General features: G+C 38.6%; 1 protein-coding gene across 1 annotated transcript in view; it reads left to right on the plus strand.

The window, feature by feature from the left end:
* The window catches only part of NDUFS4 (NADH:ubiquinone oxidoreductase subunit S4), a 47,541-nt gene that overhangs the window by 1,942 nt on the left and 28,572 nt on the right, over positions 1-17,027 (plus strand). Inside the window, exon 2 of the mRNA XM_053408382.1 lies at positions 10,390-10,468. Coding sequence (XP_053264357.1) covers positions 10,390-10,468 — 79 coding nt within the window. The remainder of the gene's footprint in view (positions 1-10,389; positions 10,469-17,027) is intronic.

Genomic DNA, 17,027 nt, shown 5'->3' on the forward strand with positions numbered 1-17,027 from the left:
TCAGAAGAATCTCGGAGGGCAGAGACTCCGACTAGCAGAAGGACCCAGAGAAAGAAGGAACAGAGGAAGAGGTGGAGTAAAGCTAGAATCTTAAGCTGGTGTCAGGGGGGCGGAGATTCAGATGGGACTTCTATGATCTGACGGATAGATGTAGCGTTGCGCGCTGCACGTCTGGAAATGAGACTGAACTTCAATAAAGACTTTTGAACTTGAGCAAGAAGCAGCGTTGGTCTTGTGTGAGCTGGGACCTTGGGCAGCGCTGACAACGTACACCATATTTTGACCTTTCCTTTGCATCTTAACCAAAGTCTCCCTAGCAAATTCATTGCTGATTTAGTGGAGAAAATAAGAGGAAGAGTATATTCATTTCATACTGTTTAGGTTTGATAGTTGCCTATGATTAGAACTTACTACATTTGTAGCTAATTAGAGCTAAAGAAAGTTCACTTAGTTCAGACAAATTGAACTGTACCATATGCTATCAACAACCAGTTTGAGGGAGAAGCGGAAGGGAGGAGTTACAGAGGTTTTCTTGGAGCTTGTATGGAAAAAAAGTCTTACCTCTTGAGTAGTCTTTCTCTGTGTATTTTTCTCCCTCTCTTCTCTGAGCTAAATTTGACCCATCTGATTGGTTATTGTGGTTTTTTTAAAAGTATACTTTTACCTGTGGGAGGAATAAAATACTGTACTCCTAATGTCCTATGAGGGAAATTGTCCTGATCTTTTGCAGAATCAAGCACACTCTAGTGCACTGATATTAAGGCATGTCTTACCTTACTATAGGATTGGGCTATAAAGATTTTTCTAATCATCCCTAACTTGTCTCATCCATTATAGCTTTATTATCAGTTAGTACATATACCAGTGTTGGTTGGAAAAATTTGCACAGAAACACTGTTGAATAAATAGAAGATTTAGTTTCATATGCTGTTGTTTCTTAAACCAGAAAGAAGAAATGGATCTGCACTGGAGCAAAGTATGAAAGAAATTTCCTTTTGGGGAAAAACCTAAACCCCTATACGTGGATTCAATGAGACTTAGTGCAAAATAAGTTTCCCAATAAATGTGTATAATGTTGAAATGCAAGTAGTTTACAAGAGTCTTCTTAGATAAAGGCCTACTTTTTTAATGAACTTCGCAGTTGTATGCAAATGTTTGTGTCATTGGGAATCAGGATCTGAGCAGTTACAACATTTTTATAGCCTGATGTTAGCATAGTTTAAAATGGTTACACTTCTGGACAAATGCTTTATGGGTTGTCTTCTGTATCCTAGATCTCATTGGTAATGCATTTTAAAAAAGAATTCTATATTGAATATTGGAGCTTCAGTTCTTGGGTGGTCTTAAGCAGTGCTTTTTTCTGGGGCGGGGATGCAGGGGTACGCATACCCCTAAACATTCTGTGAATCTTTGTACTTTGGTTCATTTACTGTATTTATCTTTCCCAATTTGAACTATAAAATGGTGATTTTCTTGAGTCCAAATGAGAGTACCACTAAACATTTTTAAAGGAAAAAAACACTGGTCTTAAGTTATCCTTAAATGGGGACTTCTAGTAACAGCTTCTTTACATTGCATTCTTCTTCAACCCATTGAGACAAACATTGATGTATTTAAGCAATCTCCTTGGACCCAAATATCCAATTAGTACTACCTCAAGGCAGTAGATTGCCCCAAGTGGTACACAGCATCATCTGGAAAGTGTGTCCCAGTATTCCTTGCAATGTTATAAAAGGCACTTGATTGCGTGTGCCTGCACAATGAGTTATATTGTAAAGTTTCCTAAGATGTCCATCTCTGATTTCATGATGCTTCACTGTGCCCCTAAAAATATTGCCTCAAGCAATTGCTTGGGTTGCTTATGCAGTCTAGGATTTTAACTTGCTGAAAGAATGAACCCATTTTCACATTTCTTTGAATAGTGGAAAACTCAGACACTAATGATGTCTTAAGCCACCCTTAATTAGAGCCTACTACCAAATTTTGTAGGACAATAAATCAAAAGGAGTTCTGGTTTTTAAAATTAAGATTATATCACAGTTCTAATTACTGCATGGTATACAACAAACTGAAATGCAAATATGGTTTTTGTTGTGTTCAAATAATCAGTATCACTATATGTTCAATATTCATCTTGCATTTAAGAGAGGCATGACTTTCAATTGTTTCTCTCGCTTTTGGCACCTATATTTTTCTGGCAGATAAACAGTCTTCTTTGAAAGATCTATTACTTAACCAGCCATCGTGTTTTTCAGGAATCTCAAGAATGTTATTCATTACAAAGCACATATTTGATTGTCAGTGTGAGAAACTTCCATTCTATTGGTAAGGTCATTCCCTATATCCAAAGAGAGCTGGCAATTTCAAGCAGTATTTGAACTTTGTTCTTCAGTCAATTTGATTGGTGGCAATACAAATTAACATCACATTTTTTTCTAGACTAAATAAAATTCATTTAGTTTTAGATAAAGCAGAAAAATAAGTTCAATTTTTTACATGATTCATAACACTGCTTATTATTGTACTTAAAAAATAATAATTACAAGCCCTTAGTCAATTTCTGAATGAAGAAGTTGCCTCTTATTTGTTTGTGTATGTTTCAGTTCCATGATTGACAGAGATTGAACTTTCACCAACCCACTTGTAGGCATCTTTTGAAATAGTTGTACCAAGATGAAACTAAACCATATGTAAAAGTCTTGACTAGAACTCGGCAAGGTTTTAAAAATTTCATTTAAAAGCAGCCACAGAGTGCAGATTCCGCTGAATCTCCGCAAAAACCTCTAGGTATTCATTAGGGAAAACTTACAGGTGTTGTTTACCTCTTATTTCTCTGTTTAAAAAGATTTATTTTGTCTTTTAGTACTCCTGCTAATAATTCTGGATGTCAATTGCATTTTTTGTATGGCATAACAGGATAAACTCTTTGAAGTCCGTGCTTCTGAAAGAATAATTCTCCATTCTGAAAATAAGATTCTTTTGTGTACGTATATTACACAATACTTTGAGTCGATATATATCCTTCAGCAGAGCAGTCCTGTCCAGAGAGCAGATGAGTTGCAACAGCCCTTTGCACAGCTGATACTGCAAAACCTCAAATAAATATAGATAACTTGTTTTCTGTAGAGAACCATTTATTCAGACTCAAAACATCACGACCAAATGCAGCCCCCGGTTGTGTGTACACTTGTCAACTGACTGATTATTGGTTTCACCTAGAAATGCAGTGATATTCATAATTCATAATCTACTGTTTGTAGATTTGTAATTAGTGTGTGTATATATTTTAAATGGATGTTTAAGGGTGTAGCATGTTCAAAGTACAGTGCTTTAAAATGCAAATTTAAGAGCAGGGAGCAAATTCACATCTGCACATGGCAAAGCGGAATAAGATGTGAGATGGTTTTACATAGGATAGTTACGGATGCAGTCCTGTGCATCCTTTTTGGGAGTATTTCAGTTGAAGTGATTGGGAAAGAATTGCACTGTAAAAAATAGAAGTATGTTGAGGAGATATATAATGGGGCAAGTGTGTCTGGTTTGTTTTCTATTGTGACAAACATGGACTAGCCTGTGTGTGAATGATTTGTGTGAAGAGTTGCCATTGAATGTGTTAATTCTTCTTGACATTTATACCCACTTCTTCTGAAGTGACCAGAAGGAAAATGGATGGCGGACCTGCCTTACTTGCTAAAATTCCCTCTAAAGCTCCCTTTATGAAGTTGTTGTGAAATTATGCACAACTATTAAAGGTGCCTCTTTTGCATCTGCTCACACTTGCTTCTTCCTATTTGTTATGCTGTTATACTTCACACAGATATACATAATTGGTTTGTTAAAAATATTTGAATAATAAGTTCGTAAGATAATAGTGTTAATGGCTTTGGTCTAAATTGTTAAGTAAATGATTAGTTATATATACTTTTTCAGAACTATTGCTAAGGCAGTTGGAGCCACCAAGCTAGTGACCATTGAAAGATGAAAGTGATAAAATCCCATATGGGTGATATCCAGTTGTGGCTTTTTGCTTGTTCCACTCATGAAAACAGGAATTTTCTTTTCTCTCCTCCCATTGCATGCCCCCCAGATCTGCTCCTGAGAATGGGGAGACACCCTGGGGGGTAGAAGGTGGTGGCAGGGGGCATGGAAAGAGAAGACCTATTGCATACACAAATGTGATGTTATATTTTGCCCTTATAGTTGTACTGTGCCCTATGTTATTGTAAGTTTTCTTACCAAAGGCGCAAACTCCTTTGATCAGAAGTGAGCAAACTTGTTAACAGTTAATAAGTGAACGAGGTCAGTGTTGATCGTTTTTCACAATATGACTTTTATTAATTACTAGGGGGAGATAACTAGTTGCACATATAAACAGCAGCCCTTGTACTAGCTATTTGAAACTGTTCCTTTGACTTTGGGGGACAACTGGCAGTACAAAAATGACTCTTGGGGTGTCTTTTGTAACAGGCTTACTCCAAGCATTAGTAGAAATCTGTTACATTTCTAACGAAGGAGAGGGCCTTTTTCACAGTGGCACCATGTCTTTGGAATGCCCTTCCCAAAGAAACATGCCTGGTGCCAGTGTTACAGGTTTTTCAGTAGTACATGAATGCTGTCCTACTTGTGTAGACATTTTAGATAATTTCTGGATTTTATCTCCATTCAGTTCTTTTAGTTGTTGTTTTTTAAATTGTCACTTGTTTCATTGTGTTTTATTTGTTGATTGTAAACTGTATTTGTGCCTTGAATTAGTTTTATTCACACTTTTTTGTTTCATTCTGAGATGTCTTGTTGAAAGAAGGTTTAAGAAATAATTTAAGTAAAATAAATCAAAATTGGAGGAAGAGCATCTGCGGCTTGGTGGCAAAGTACATGCTTTGTATGCAGAAAGTTCTAGCCTCAGTCCTTGACCACTCCGGTAGGACTGTGAAGCATTAGCATCTGAAACTGGGGAGCTACCAGTCAGTGTAGACGCAACTAAGCTAGATGGACTAATGATTTGACTGTATAATTAGAATCATGGAGTTGGAGGAGACCACGAGGATCATCTAGTTACACCCCCTGCAAATTTGGAATATGCAGCTGTTCCTTACAGGGATCAAACCTGCAACCTTGGCATTCATCAGCACCACACTAATTATAATTATTTTTTATTATTTGTTTAATTTATATACTGTCCCTCATCAAAAGATCCCAGGGTGGTGTACAACATTTAGAACACATTAAGTAGCTTCTATATCATGATGTTCCATATAACTAAATTCAGTGTTGCTGTTTTTGGCAACTTATTTTACTTTCTGTACGTTAATAAACTTTCTATAAGGCTTATCTTCCGTAACTATGCCACTCATACATATTTTAAAGTTTGAAGATGTTGTACCTGTCTTGTTATCTGGAAGGTGCTGCCCCCCCCCCGCCCCCTTAACTAATTTATAAAATTCAGAAGGAGTTTGGAAAAGTAGAATATCATAGCCTTTCCTGAACACAGAGGTGGGTTGTGGAACGTTAGCTGTTTCATTCCTCGTAGTTCTGGAATTAAACCCTTTGACTTTTGTACTACTTTGTGATAATAAAAGCACACTTGTTATTTACTGAGGCTTTTGGTACAATCTGAATATATTTGTGTGGGGAGACATTTGACATTTCAGAAAACACTGGCAGGGCAGAACTTAGGTCACCTGTGGTTTTTGCAAATTTGTAATCCTTCCTCCCCCAGTCGTCTCCCTGTTCCCACCAGCCGCCCACAAATACAGAATTCCAGTACAGTACTAGTCAGGAGCTAAGGAGATTCTGCATGGGCATAATTCCTGTTCTGTTAGATTTTGTATTCCTTCTTAAGCTGAAAAGTTGTTGTTTTGCTGCAGCAGTTATTGGAACCAGCACCATTGTCTACCTTGTCTGGCCCAGGCAGCAGTTCCTTGGCTTGTTATCAGTGGGTGACTCTTTCAGCAATTTTGTCATCAAATTACTCATTTTCTTAAGCAATTGTATGTATAAATAGCCCTCTGATTGACCTATTTCGGCATCTGATGCTAAGGAAGCATGAAGAAATGCACTTTTTTCACTTGGAGTTTGATAGCACCATTGGTTGTGATCAACATTGGGGGGCTTCAGTTGTAGTTATCTATTTGTAACGCTCATATGAAATGCCTAGTAGTCGTTCATTTCCTAAATCATGTTTTTATTACCTAAAGGGTCATGAGTTCAATTTCAAAAGACAGGTGAACTTTCTGTAGTAATTGGCTTTGATACATGATACCAAGTAGCTGCCTGACCTTTGGCTAGTAATGTTAAAATTTGTTTTATTTTGGTTTTTATTCATGTACCAAATGAGTGGCATCTGTGTTTCCAAGACAATGTTGTTGCAGGAGACTGATATAGTGAAGTCACCTGTCCATGTCTGGACATAACGTCTGGTAACTTTTTTCTCCAAGTTAAGTTCCTCTATGTATACTATTTATCCTTTTGAACATTTTCATTTCAGATCTGTGTTTAAAATTCTGTTTACAATATTTTTAGTTTAGGGTACAAACACAATTATTTTTAGATATTTATAAATATAACATAGTAAAGGTCACTTGCCCTGTTTCCTGTGATGAATAAAATTGTCTCTAGACAGGAAAAGTTATGCAACATAGAAAAGAGCTTGATTTTTCTATCTCTTTTTCCCTGTCAATATGTAACAAAAGAAATATTTCATAGCACTTCCCAGGCACGTAGTGGCTTGCCTGCACATATTTAAATGTGGAAAATTAATGCAATTAATTCTAAGAAAATTAGCAGGATTTAAAAACTGCCAGATAAGAAGTAAATGTGTATATTGTTTATGGGGGGGTTGTTTGTTTGTTTTGTTCATTTTATGAGATGTATTTTGTGTTTTCATTTTATACTTTAATGGTGGAAACGGCCCTGTGGTGTTAGGATCAAACAAACAAACAAAAGCAATAGAGAAACGGACTGGTGTTCTTTGATTGAAAGAAATTCCATACATTGTACCCCCACCCTCTCTGAATGTAACTTCTTTGGATGTAAATCCCACTGGGTATTTCCAGGTTTTGAAGGTTTTGATTCAGCTGATAGCTATATTTATTTATGGAGAAACACACAGCATAATGTATTTAGCAGCGATCTTGGTTTCCTGGGTCTTGACAGCAGTCAGTCAACTCCTGTGGTCCTGATCAGCTGCAGCTAGAGGCGGACACCATCAATCACCTACAAAAACACTGAGGTCCAGGGACCACCAACCATCATCACTTCTGTCTTGTTTTTATTCAGAGTGTAAATCCATGAACTATGACTTTCACTCACTTGTTTAAAGTGGAAACTGCATCTCCTCAATTTGAAGAGCAGTAGTTTTGAGGGTACCCCACGCAGCGTTTGAAGGCTGAGCACCAGTTGCATTTTGCGATTGGCGGTCGGACTTTTGCGACTGGATGGAGATGTCCAGGGGCTGCCTTTGGCACCTGGCATCTCCACCTGCCTGGCTGCAGTCATCTGGTCTGCTGGGCACAGCGGCAGCAAAAGACACGCCTCTTTTTCTGCAGCACAACCCTTGGCAAACATCTAATTTGCCCAGCTGCGCAGCAGCAAAAGATGCACCATTTTTTACTGCCACGCTGCTGGATGAATCAGATGTGTCTTTTGCTGCTACACTACCCTGCTGACCCCCTGATTCGCCTGGCAGCATTTTTTTATTTCTTTTTATTTATTTTGCTGCGGGGCTGCCTGGTCTGGTAGCAGAGCAGCAAAAAAAGGTGCCTAGACATTTTGTCCTAAATCCCAGGAGCCACATAGCTCCTGGCATTCATAACCCATTTTCTAACGCTATAATATTAACAGCCTTGTACAGATGTTATTGGCAAAGAATGTAACTTGAAGGCATGCTGAAGATTGGCTGTGCTTGCCTTTTGAGAATATTTGATCAAAAATGTAATAGAACCACATCTAGCTTGCACAGATGGGCTGCATTCTCCCTGAAGCAGCAGGTGCATAGCGTGCGGGTAGTTCTGATCCTCACTTCTCACTCTCATTAGATTTACAGATGGCCACAGTGGCAGGAAGTGCCTTGTGGTACCTTTGGCTAGTTAGCCAGTTATTTGGCCTTTTCTGGAGACAGTGGTCCTAGTGTCAGTAACTCATCCTGTAGTAGAGTATGACTAACTTGTGGCCCTCCAGAGGTTGAACTTGCAACTCCTGTCAGGCCCAGCAACATTTGGAGGGCCACAGATTAGCGGTCACCTCTGCCTTGGTTACCTTCAGATAGTGCTGTATTGCTGCAATGTAGGGTTGCTAAAAACAGTTCTATAAGGTTCAGTGAGTGCAAAAATGGTTCTGCCAAATTATTGTCTGGTTTTCAGCAGTTTGAGTATGCATCTAAACTGATTTTGTTTCCAAGCTTGATTTGTGCCTTAAAGCCCTAATCAGCTTAAGAGCAGGCTATTTCAGAAAGTGTCTGCCCTCACACCTACCTGCCTGATCCTTAAGGTTGGCTGTGTGACTCTGCTTTCTGCCCTGTTCTTATGTGAGATATGATAGCATCATGTCATAAGATTCTATTGCCCCATTTTTCTTGTGATTCTTATTATGTCCAAACTTTTTAGAAGAGAATGTACCACTTGCCTGAAATTCTGGCTTTATCTTGTTTGCTTCACATTGGGAGCCATTCAAATATATTTTCTTTAGCTTTCTGGAGTGCACAAGGCAACATGTGAAACACTCTTAGCTATTTTCTTCTAATGGAACTTTTTGAGTAGCCTTAAAGTTCATTTTCAAAGTTCGCTTTGCTTTGTTAAAATATCGCACATCTGGGTAAGCCTGATTTCTAGTCATTATTAAGAATGATGCGTTATAACCAAGATAAAATACTAGTTAAGTTTGCATGCTTGAAAGTGCTCTCAATTAATCACCACAGTTTAAAGTATAAGCTACTAGAAAGCTAATATTGAGGAAGTAAACTATTTTTTGCTGTTTGAAGGTTAGCGTCTTGTGGGAGTGGGACATATTGTCTTTCAAACTTGTTCAAGTTACAGTCAGACCAAATAGCTGACTTTCAAAAATCGTGATGCTCATGTAGTGGTGGAATCTATGCCAGCAAGGCAGCTATGGCACCTCATAAACTCAAAATATAATTTGCATTTGGAAGTCTGCTTGCTTTGTGAATTATGTAACTGCTTCAGAGACAATTCAAAGCTTAAAAGGAGTCTGGTTTTTAAATTCTGTCCGTAGTAAACTTGCTGATCTGATGTTTCCCAAAGAGGAGTGGGATGGAAGTGAAATAGATGGACATTTATAATGCCCTGTCTTGCTTTTTAAGGTAAACAATAAAACACAATGAGCTGTACAGGTATCTTGAGTACAAAGTGGCATACAGTAAATTAATAAAAACAATAGACTAATAAAATAGATGAAGTCTCAAGCTTCATCTTAAAAAAAAGTGTGTGCTTGGAATCTTTCATCAACCTCTTGCTTTTTTACTTTGCTTCCAGTTATTTAATGAATATTGATAACTACAGTTGAAGACAATGGGTTGGATCCAAAGAACCTTGAGAAGGAAAAGAGCTGCCACCGCTTTCCTCACATGCTTGAGCAAGAATTCGCATAGTGATATGAGAGGTTAATTCTGTAGCACTTCTGTTTCCTTCTGCCTACACAAGAGGCTATGCAACCTCTTTGAATTTAGTTGGATTTTCTTGCACAGCGTTCCCATTGCAAAGTGTCAGTCCTTTTGTCCAGTGCAAGGACAACTTTTGGATCCAGCCCAGTGTTGGCCTAATGCACTAACTGAACCATAGAAATGACTTGAATCATTTTTCTGGGACAGATCTTTAGAAGTCAGTTACAGTGGCTATTTGTAGATAAATGTGTACATCAGAGAAATATTGAACAGGGCCTAGGCATTAATTCAGAATCTGTGTCTTAACTAGTCTCAGGGGTGTTCTTTCATTTATGATCCTGCCTTGAAACTTCCACTGCAGTTTTAATTGTTTGGAAAGGGACTAATGAGTTTAAGTCCTCTGATGCTTCATTGAGGTTCAGAGTTCCAGAGGAGTCGCAGTAGCTTTGCATTTTTTTCTGTTTGTTCGTGACAAACCAGCTACTGTACTTGCATAGAGTAGTACAGTCCTTGCCACTGGCAGTCTCTGTGTGACAGAGAGCCTGTAGGCTGACATAAAGTGCAGCCTGTTGTGAACTGCTAAGTGAGTCTGCCAAAAACTCAGTAGACAGAACTAATTGGGGGGTGGCGGGAGGTGGGTGGATTTTTGAGCCCTCATTTCTCTCCCCTTTTTTTACAAGATGGATATTGTTAAAGTAACTTGTTTATGTAAGATTTGTCTGCCTCTATTTTCTCATTGCATGAATCATTTTTTAACTTCAAGTCTTGCACTGCAGGTCACTGAACACTTCCACATGGCGGCTGGCACAGGACCAAGCTCAAGACACGCAACTCATCACAGTTGATGAAAAATTGGTAAGGGCTTTCTGCTGCGTATGCTGCCTTGAGGGTTGTTTCTGTGCAACAGGTATTCAGTCCTCCATAGTGTACTGGGAAAAGAGTGTAACTGCCGAGTAAAAGGCCTTTCTTAAGAGAAACCAGCCTTTCTTGACTAAAATGGGTACCTTGGTAAGTCATAAAAATCATAGGATAGGATAGGATAGGATATAAGAGTTAGAAGGGATCCTGAGGATCATCTAGTCCAACCCCCTGCAGAAATATGTCTTCAGGGGGGAAAATGCATACTGAGATATGCAAGAGTTTAAAATACGAAAATTATGCATCTTGCCTACATTCATGTTGACTAAATTGTGGTTAGAAAGCAGTAAAAAACATTTTTAATGTGACATATTGGAATCTGCCCACTTCCCTGTTATACATGAATGATTTACAAACACTTCTTAAAATTAACTGTTGGGTTGTCTCAATTTATCGCAATACAGTTTAAAGAAGCCATGTAAATTAATTGTAAGCTGTGTTCATACACCCTGTTTTAAATATGCATGAAGAATTGCAATTAGAAACAACTGTGTAGCATTCTTTTGCTAATCATTACCAGATCATAATTTTGGCAGCCTTTAAGTTCTAACATATTGCAGCGTGTGGTCCATCACTAGTACAGTGATGCAACCTGATATTTATGCTTACATTATACAATGGCCTGACTTTTGTTGTAAAGCATCCAAGACTCCTAGTGGGAATGTCATAGTTAAAAGAATAATTTTCATTGACAATTGTATCGTGTTTGATTTTTGGAGATGGAAAATGGTAATAGAACCCCCAAGAATACGTAAGTTGTAGTGTGCTTTCCTTTGAACATTGCGAGAACGTACCTCCTTGAAAGCAAATGGCAGTGGCTGAACAAGTGCTTGGGAAAACTTGCAGTGCTACCTTAATTAAACAGGGTGGTTATTGAAGGATGTATCCAGCCCCTCTTAGCAAGTGCAGAGCTGCATTCTGGGGGGATTCCCAGCTCATCTATGCATTCAGGAGCATTTCAGGGTATCAGGGTGGGGATCAGTTGTGCTCCCCCTTTTCAATAATGCCATTACAATTAATACTAAATAAAATGAAACTTTCCGATTGACTTCTTCAGTGACATTATCTAGGAATATGAACAACAATTCTTGGTGCAGATTTTGATGTTGAAATGCTGGGTCATTGTATGGGAGCACACTTCAATTCAACTGCACTTTTTTGTATTTAAATATAGCAGAATATTTTATATGTAAGACAGCCTGTATAAGTTAAGTTCATCTTATAGATAAAATGCACTCTGTGTTAACCCTAGATACAGATTCTGCATATTTTACAGGTATTTTTTGTTAAATGAATAGTCCCCCCCTAAAATAACAATACTTGTTATCAATCAATCCTTGTAAAGCTATTGGGGGGGGGGAATTCTCCAAGCTTCTTAGAATTAAATATGTCTGTTCTAATTTACGCTTGCCCTCCCTAGCCTATTTGAACTTCTAGTCACTTACAAGGATCATTTGAAGTACGGCTAGACTAGTCTTCACTGAATTTAGAAATGTGGACCCTGAATGAATTAACAATCTATAATATCATTACAAAAAGTTCAGTTTGTGCTTCTGTGGCAGACTGAACTTTTGATGTTTGATGATGAAAAATAAATTAATGCAATCCAGCTTTAAGAAGTCTTAATGTCAACACCCGCAGCAATGAGCCACAAATTTGCATCGTGTCCATTTAATGTGATAAAATTTAATAACCCAAACTCTGGTTACTCGTATATACTTTGAGACTGACTCTGTAACTTCCTTAACTTCAATCAGAATTATTGAAATTTGAATGGACAACCCTTCAAATTTCTTCATCTCTTGCCACTAGTCTTCTAGCTCAGTGGAGCAGCTTTAATATTCTTTCACAAAACCCCAACCTCTCAGCGGTGCAAGATTCTAGGAGTTCCAGGCACTCACCCGGGGTCCCTGTTTCCTTTTGGAAATGAGGCACAGTAAAGACTCTGGTGTCTTTATCATATATGGTTTATTTACACATATATACAAGCTGAGCCCCAGTGTTGGAGGGGCTCCCACCATTGCACTCCAAGAGGGTCTGGTCTCTCCCATAGCTGCAGCCTTAGATTCAAACAGAAATCAAAGATAACTCTAAAACATGGGTCTGACCCTCTCTCCAGCTTGCTGCATTTTACCATCTGCAGTATCACTGCAAAAACTCCATTCTAAAATCTCCATTGCACTCTTCAAAAACTCTTCTTTTCGTCTTCTACCTGACTCAGAGCTGGAGGAGGGGCCTCTCCAATCTGTCTTCTTTTAATGGTCCGTCTCCCAAGGCGATTACTTCTTCAGGAAGCCAGCCTGGCTTATATTTTAACATTTGCTGGGTCCAGGGGTTAAGAGCACCTACAAACTCGAGCACCCACCAACTTATAACTATATCTATATCATTCTATCCATCCATCCATAGAGACAGACACACTGTTGATAATACTGGTTAATCATTAGTTTTTCTGGCAAAGGGGCTGCCCTTATTTCCTCACCTTTTATTGCTGAAATGGGATACTATGGAATAATTTGACTGCATCATGTTTCAGTGGAGTTGACCTTTAAATGTGTTTCTTAAATTTGAATGCCCTTATGGTGACATTGATAAAGTCTGCAAAAGAAATAGACAAAATATTGTAGTGATTCCTAGACTGGGGGACAGAATGTGGACATTTGCAAAGGATAATTTATGTGGGTGATATGTACTCAGCTTAAATGAGACACAAAGAAGTCCTCAATATAGCAGAAAAAATACTTTCAAAAAGATTCCTTGCTTAGCCTTGCCACAGATGTTTTTCCTACATCTAAACAGTCAGATCTAAAGCATGGGTCCTTCTGTAGCATCCTGAGTTTGTGGCCTAACAGCAACACTAGGTGAACCATCCATGGGTTGAATTCCAAAGGTCTGGAGTTTATCCTGAGGAGCTGATATCTATAGCTTGCCAGCTGATCTTGGCTGACATTATAAAATTCAGGGTGAGAGGTGGCCCCTCTAGGCTTTGTCTATGTTGGGAAATTGCCCTGTTGCTGACGTGAGATGTCAGCAGTGGTCTCCCTTAGTGAAACTTAAAATGATTTAACTTCTACCATATGAAACAAAATTGGTTCCAGTACTATTATAGAAATCCTGTTTCTCCTGTTGTGTGTGTCACATATAGTTCTCTTAAACTTCAGTAATCTCTGCGGTGTTTCTGCATGAGCCCTCGTGCCTGTTAGTCCACTCACATTCTGATTTGTTGAGTTGTAAGTATTGCTCTTCCAGATCACTTTGCAGCTCAAAAACAGGAAAATATAAAAGTAGCTGTCCTAATTTGTCTGTATGCTATAGCAAGAAATGCTTAATCCAGTACGTAAGTACCACAGTACTATTGTTAATTAAATAATAATAATAATAATAGTGGCAAGTTGTTGCTGGCAAGGTTGGCATAATAATAATAAATACTGCAACTCTGATTGTGGGATTCCTGGTCAAAATGAGTCAACTTCCTAAAGATTTCCAGGTTGGTATAAGATGCCTTTTGTCCCCATTCCAGTTGGGCTTTGTATATTGGAAAGAATAGGAGAAACGTATCCTAAACCGGCAGACTTCATTCAGGACAAAGGAGTAGCAGGAATCTTCCTACCCTCCCTCCTCTCCCATAGAGTTGAAGGGACCAATGTTAGTCATAATGAACTGTAGAGATGTAAATGGGGTAGAATTTCAAGGAGCTTTAGAGATATCTTGTACTTTTAATGTCCTCAGTGTGGTTCGGAGCCATCCTTCTCACATTGAGAGTCTGGCTGCTCCTAAGAGAGGTACCCTGGGGGTAATGTAAAGTAGACTCATCCCTGGCCCAAAAGACACGGAGTAGAAAGTATTGTTTCATTCTCTCCCAGTAAGGGGTCATGTGCCCACCCACTTCTTCAAGTGGTAGTAGTGAGGGACCAGCAATGCAACCCTTTATTTTCCATGGTCTGTTTTGTTTCTGCAGGGAACCTGAAAGCATCTCTGTGATCCCTGTCTGCTTCTTTGATCTGCTTGACCTCAGACTGGAGATAACTGAATGCTGCCAGCTGAGCTGTTTGTCTTTACTTTGTGCTGGTTACGCTTGGAGGCCCAAATAATTCTTTTGAGTTAGGGGTGGCTCTCTGTGACACAGTTTTAAGACCTCTTGTAGATAATGCTATGGATACTTCAGTATCTGTTCTGGAGCTTAGTGATACTGAAAATTGTGGTCATTGTAAGGTTGACTTGTGGATTTCTTGTCCAGTTCTTGAACTGATAACACAATAGTCCCAGTGCAATCTTACGTGTGTCTACTCAGAAGAAAGTCTCATTTAGTTCCATAGAACATACCCCAAGCAAGTGTGTATTTCTGCACATAAGTGAATTAGAAGAGTAAGTATTCACTGTGGGTACCTGTAGCCAGGCTTTTACCACATGCCCATCAACTTAGGGGGCATGCTACAACCCCCAGATTGCTAGCCATGATATCAGTATTGTTTTTCAAGAACTCTGTACGATTATGAGTTAGTAGAACACCACCCAGTAACAGAAGAACTCAGTAAAATTAGAAAATACAGGTTGGTGTTTTGAGGGAGCTGGAGGTCTGCTTAACTGAAGATTTGAAGCATTCAAAAGGAACAAAGTTTGAATTATACATTTCATTTCTAAATTTCTTTTAACATTGACTTCCTAGCTGTCACTTCAGAATTGCTGGTAATATAAGGCATTGTACAATATTTTGCAATCAGTTAGAACATTTGTTACTGCCAATACCTCAAGCAGTATGTTTAACAGTCTGATGTACTAATGGCCTAAAATTGATTCTTACATTTAACTTGGTACTTCGGTCTTTCAAGAGTGTATTTCATTCCTATTCTAGGATTTACTGTGGTTAGGGGACATCATTGGGTCTTAAAAATGAATGCAAATGAAAACTGCCATAGATTGGGCAAGTAGGCTAATGGTCTGATCTGGTATGTTCGTTAGTAATGAACAGATTAATGAATTGCAGTTAGGAATTAAATATAATAAGAGTTACCTGAAAATGGAGAATACAGGAGCAAAGGAGAACATTTCCACAGAGTTCCTAAAAATTTCTTTTAAGACTGGTAAGAGAGATGAATGTTTATTTGACAGACAGAATAGCACACTATGGTTCTTAAGCTGAAACAGGACTTGTAGTGCTAGACAGATTTACATATTCCCTGTATGTTAGGAATGCCGCAAGATTTATCTTACTTTAGTAAATGCATGTCTTACCTTTCCACCTGGGGACACCCTTGGCAACTAACAATATAAAATACCAAAAAATTACACTCAAGTAAAACTTTTAAAAAACATTTACAAATGAATAGTTGAATAGCAGATAAGTATCAAAACACACCAGCCAGTTAAGTTTTTTTAAAAAATTCTGCCAAAAGAGGCAGAAGAGGGCAAAACATGGATCTCCCTTGGTAGAGGGTTCCACAACTTGGTGCAGCTCCAGAGCAGTCTCTTTAAGACTTACCCCACAAATGTGCCTCTAATAAAGAAACCACCTCTACTAATCCATCAAGTGTCCTGACCACAAATGATTTAAGCCTTTAAATGTAATAGTTAGCACTTTGTTTTGAGTTTAGAAACGAATCAGTAACCATCTGGAACCATAAAGGATGGCCATCTTATGTTAGGTTTCCCTCTAAATGGCACTGATAGCTTAGATTAAGTTTCGACATAGGGAATGTGTTGTGATTATGCAACTCTCCCTGGGGATCTTATTGAGTGATAGCATAGAAATATCCATAAAGATTTTTTGATATATATATATATTTTTGCAAATAAGCTCCCAAAATAACCCTCCTGTGTGTATGTCCCTGAGAAAGAGAGACTGGGTCTGCCAAACTACTCACCAGGAAGAATAATTAACCTGGGCAAGTAGCTGGTGAGAAACTACAGGTCTGAGTTGTTGGGACAAGTATTGGCTTACTCTTTAAAAATACTATCCAACGACATCTTTTCGTTCATGAAAGGACTTCCACTTCAATGGAACTTCTCCTTCCACAGCATCCCCCATCCCCTGATCTGTTTGGGGTTTTAGATTGTGGGGGTGGAAAAGGAGGGGGAGATTGCAGGCAGAAGTCCTTGGGCGAGCAGAATGACTTTGTTGGACATGACTCTTTGCTAGGAATGTCTTGGATAAATCAAAGGTCTTGGTTTTATAATGAGCTGCCATTATGAGTTTGGAATAAATTAAAAAGAACCGAGCTGAAAGGCATCCCTTGTAATCTTTTATAGACATAACATGTCCCATAACATACTTTGGATGAAATGTGGCTTAACTCTTGCTTGTCCTCCGTCGTGAGATATATGAAAAGGACTGGGTTCGTGATTCATATTCATCAGATGAAGTAGGCTGGAGGAAAAATCCATGTTTAAAAGGCAGGGCCTAAACATATTTCAGGCTGCTGTATTTGCATTTTTGTTATTGGAGATACCTTCCCTAATCTAAACATAACCTTGTCTTTGCTGGCTCATGAAAACCTAA

This window comes from Podarcis raffonei, chromosome 11 (genome assembly GCF_027172205.1).
Source record: "Podarcis raffonei isolate rPodRaf1 chromosome 11, rPodRaf1.pri, whole genome shotgun sequence".
In the NCBI taxonomy this organism is placed as follows: Eukaryota; Metazoa; Chordata; class Lepidosauria; order Squamata; family Lacertidae; genus Podarcis; species Podarcis raffonei.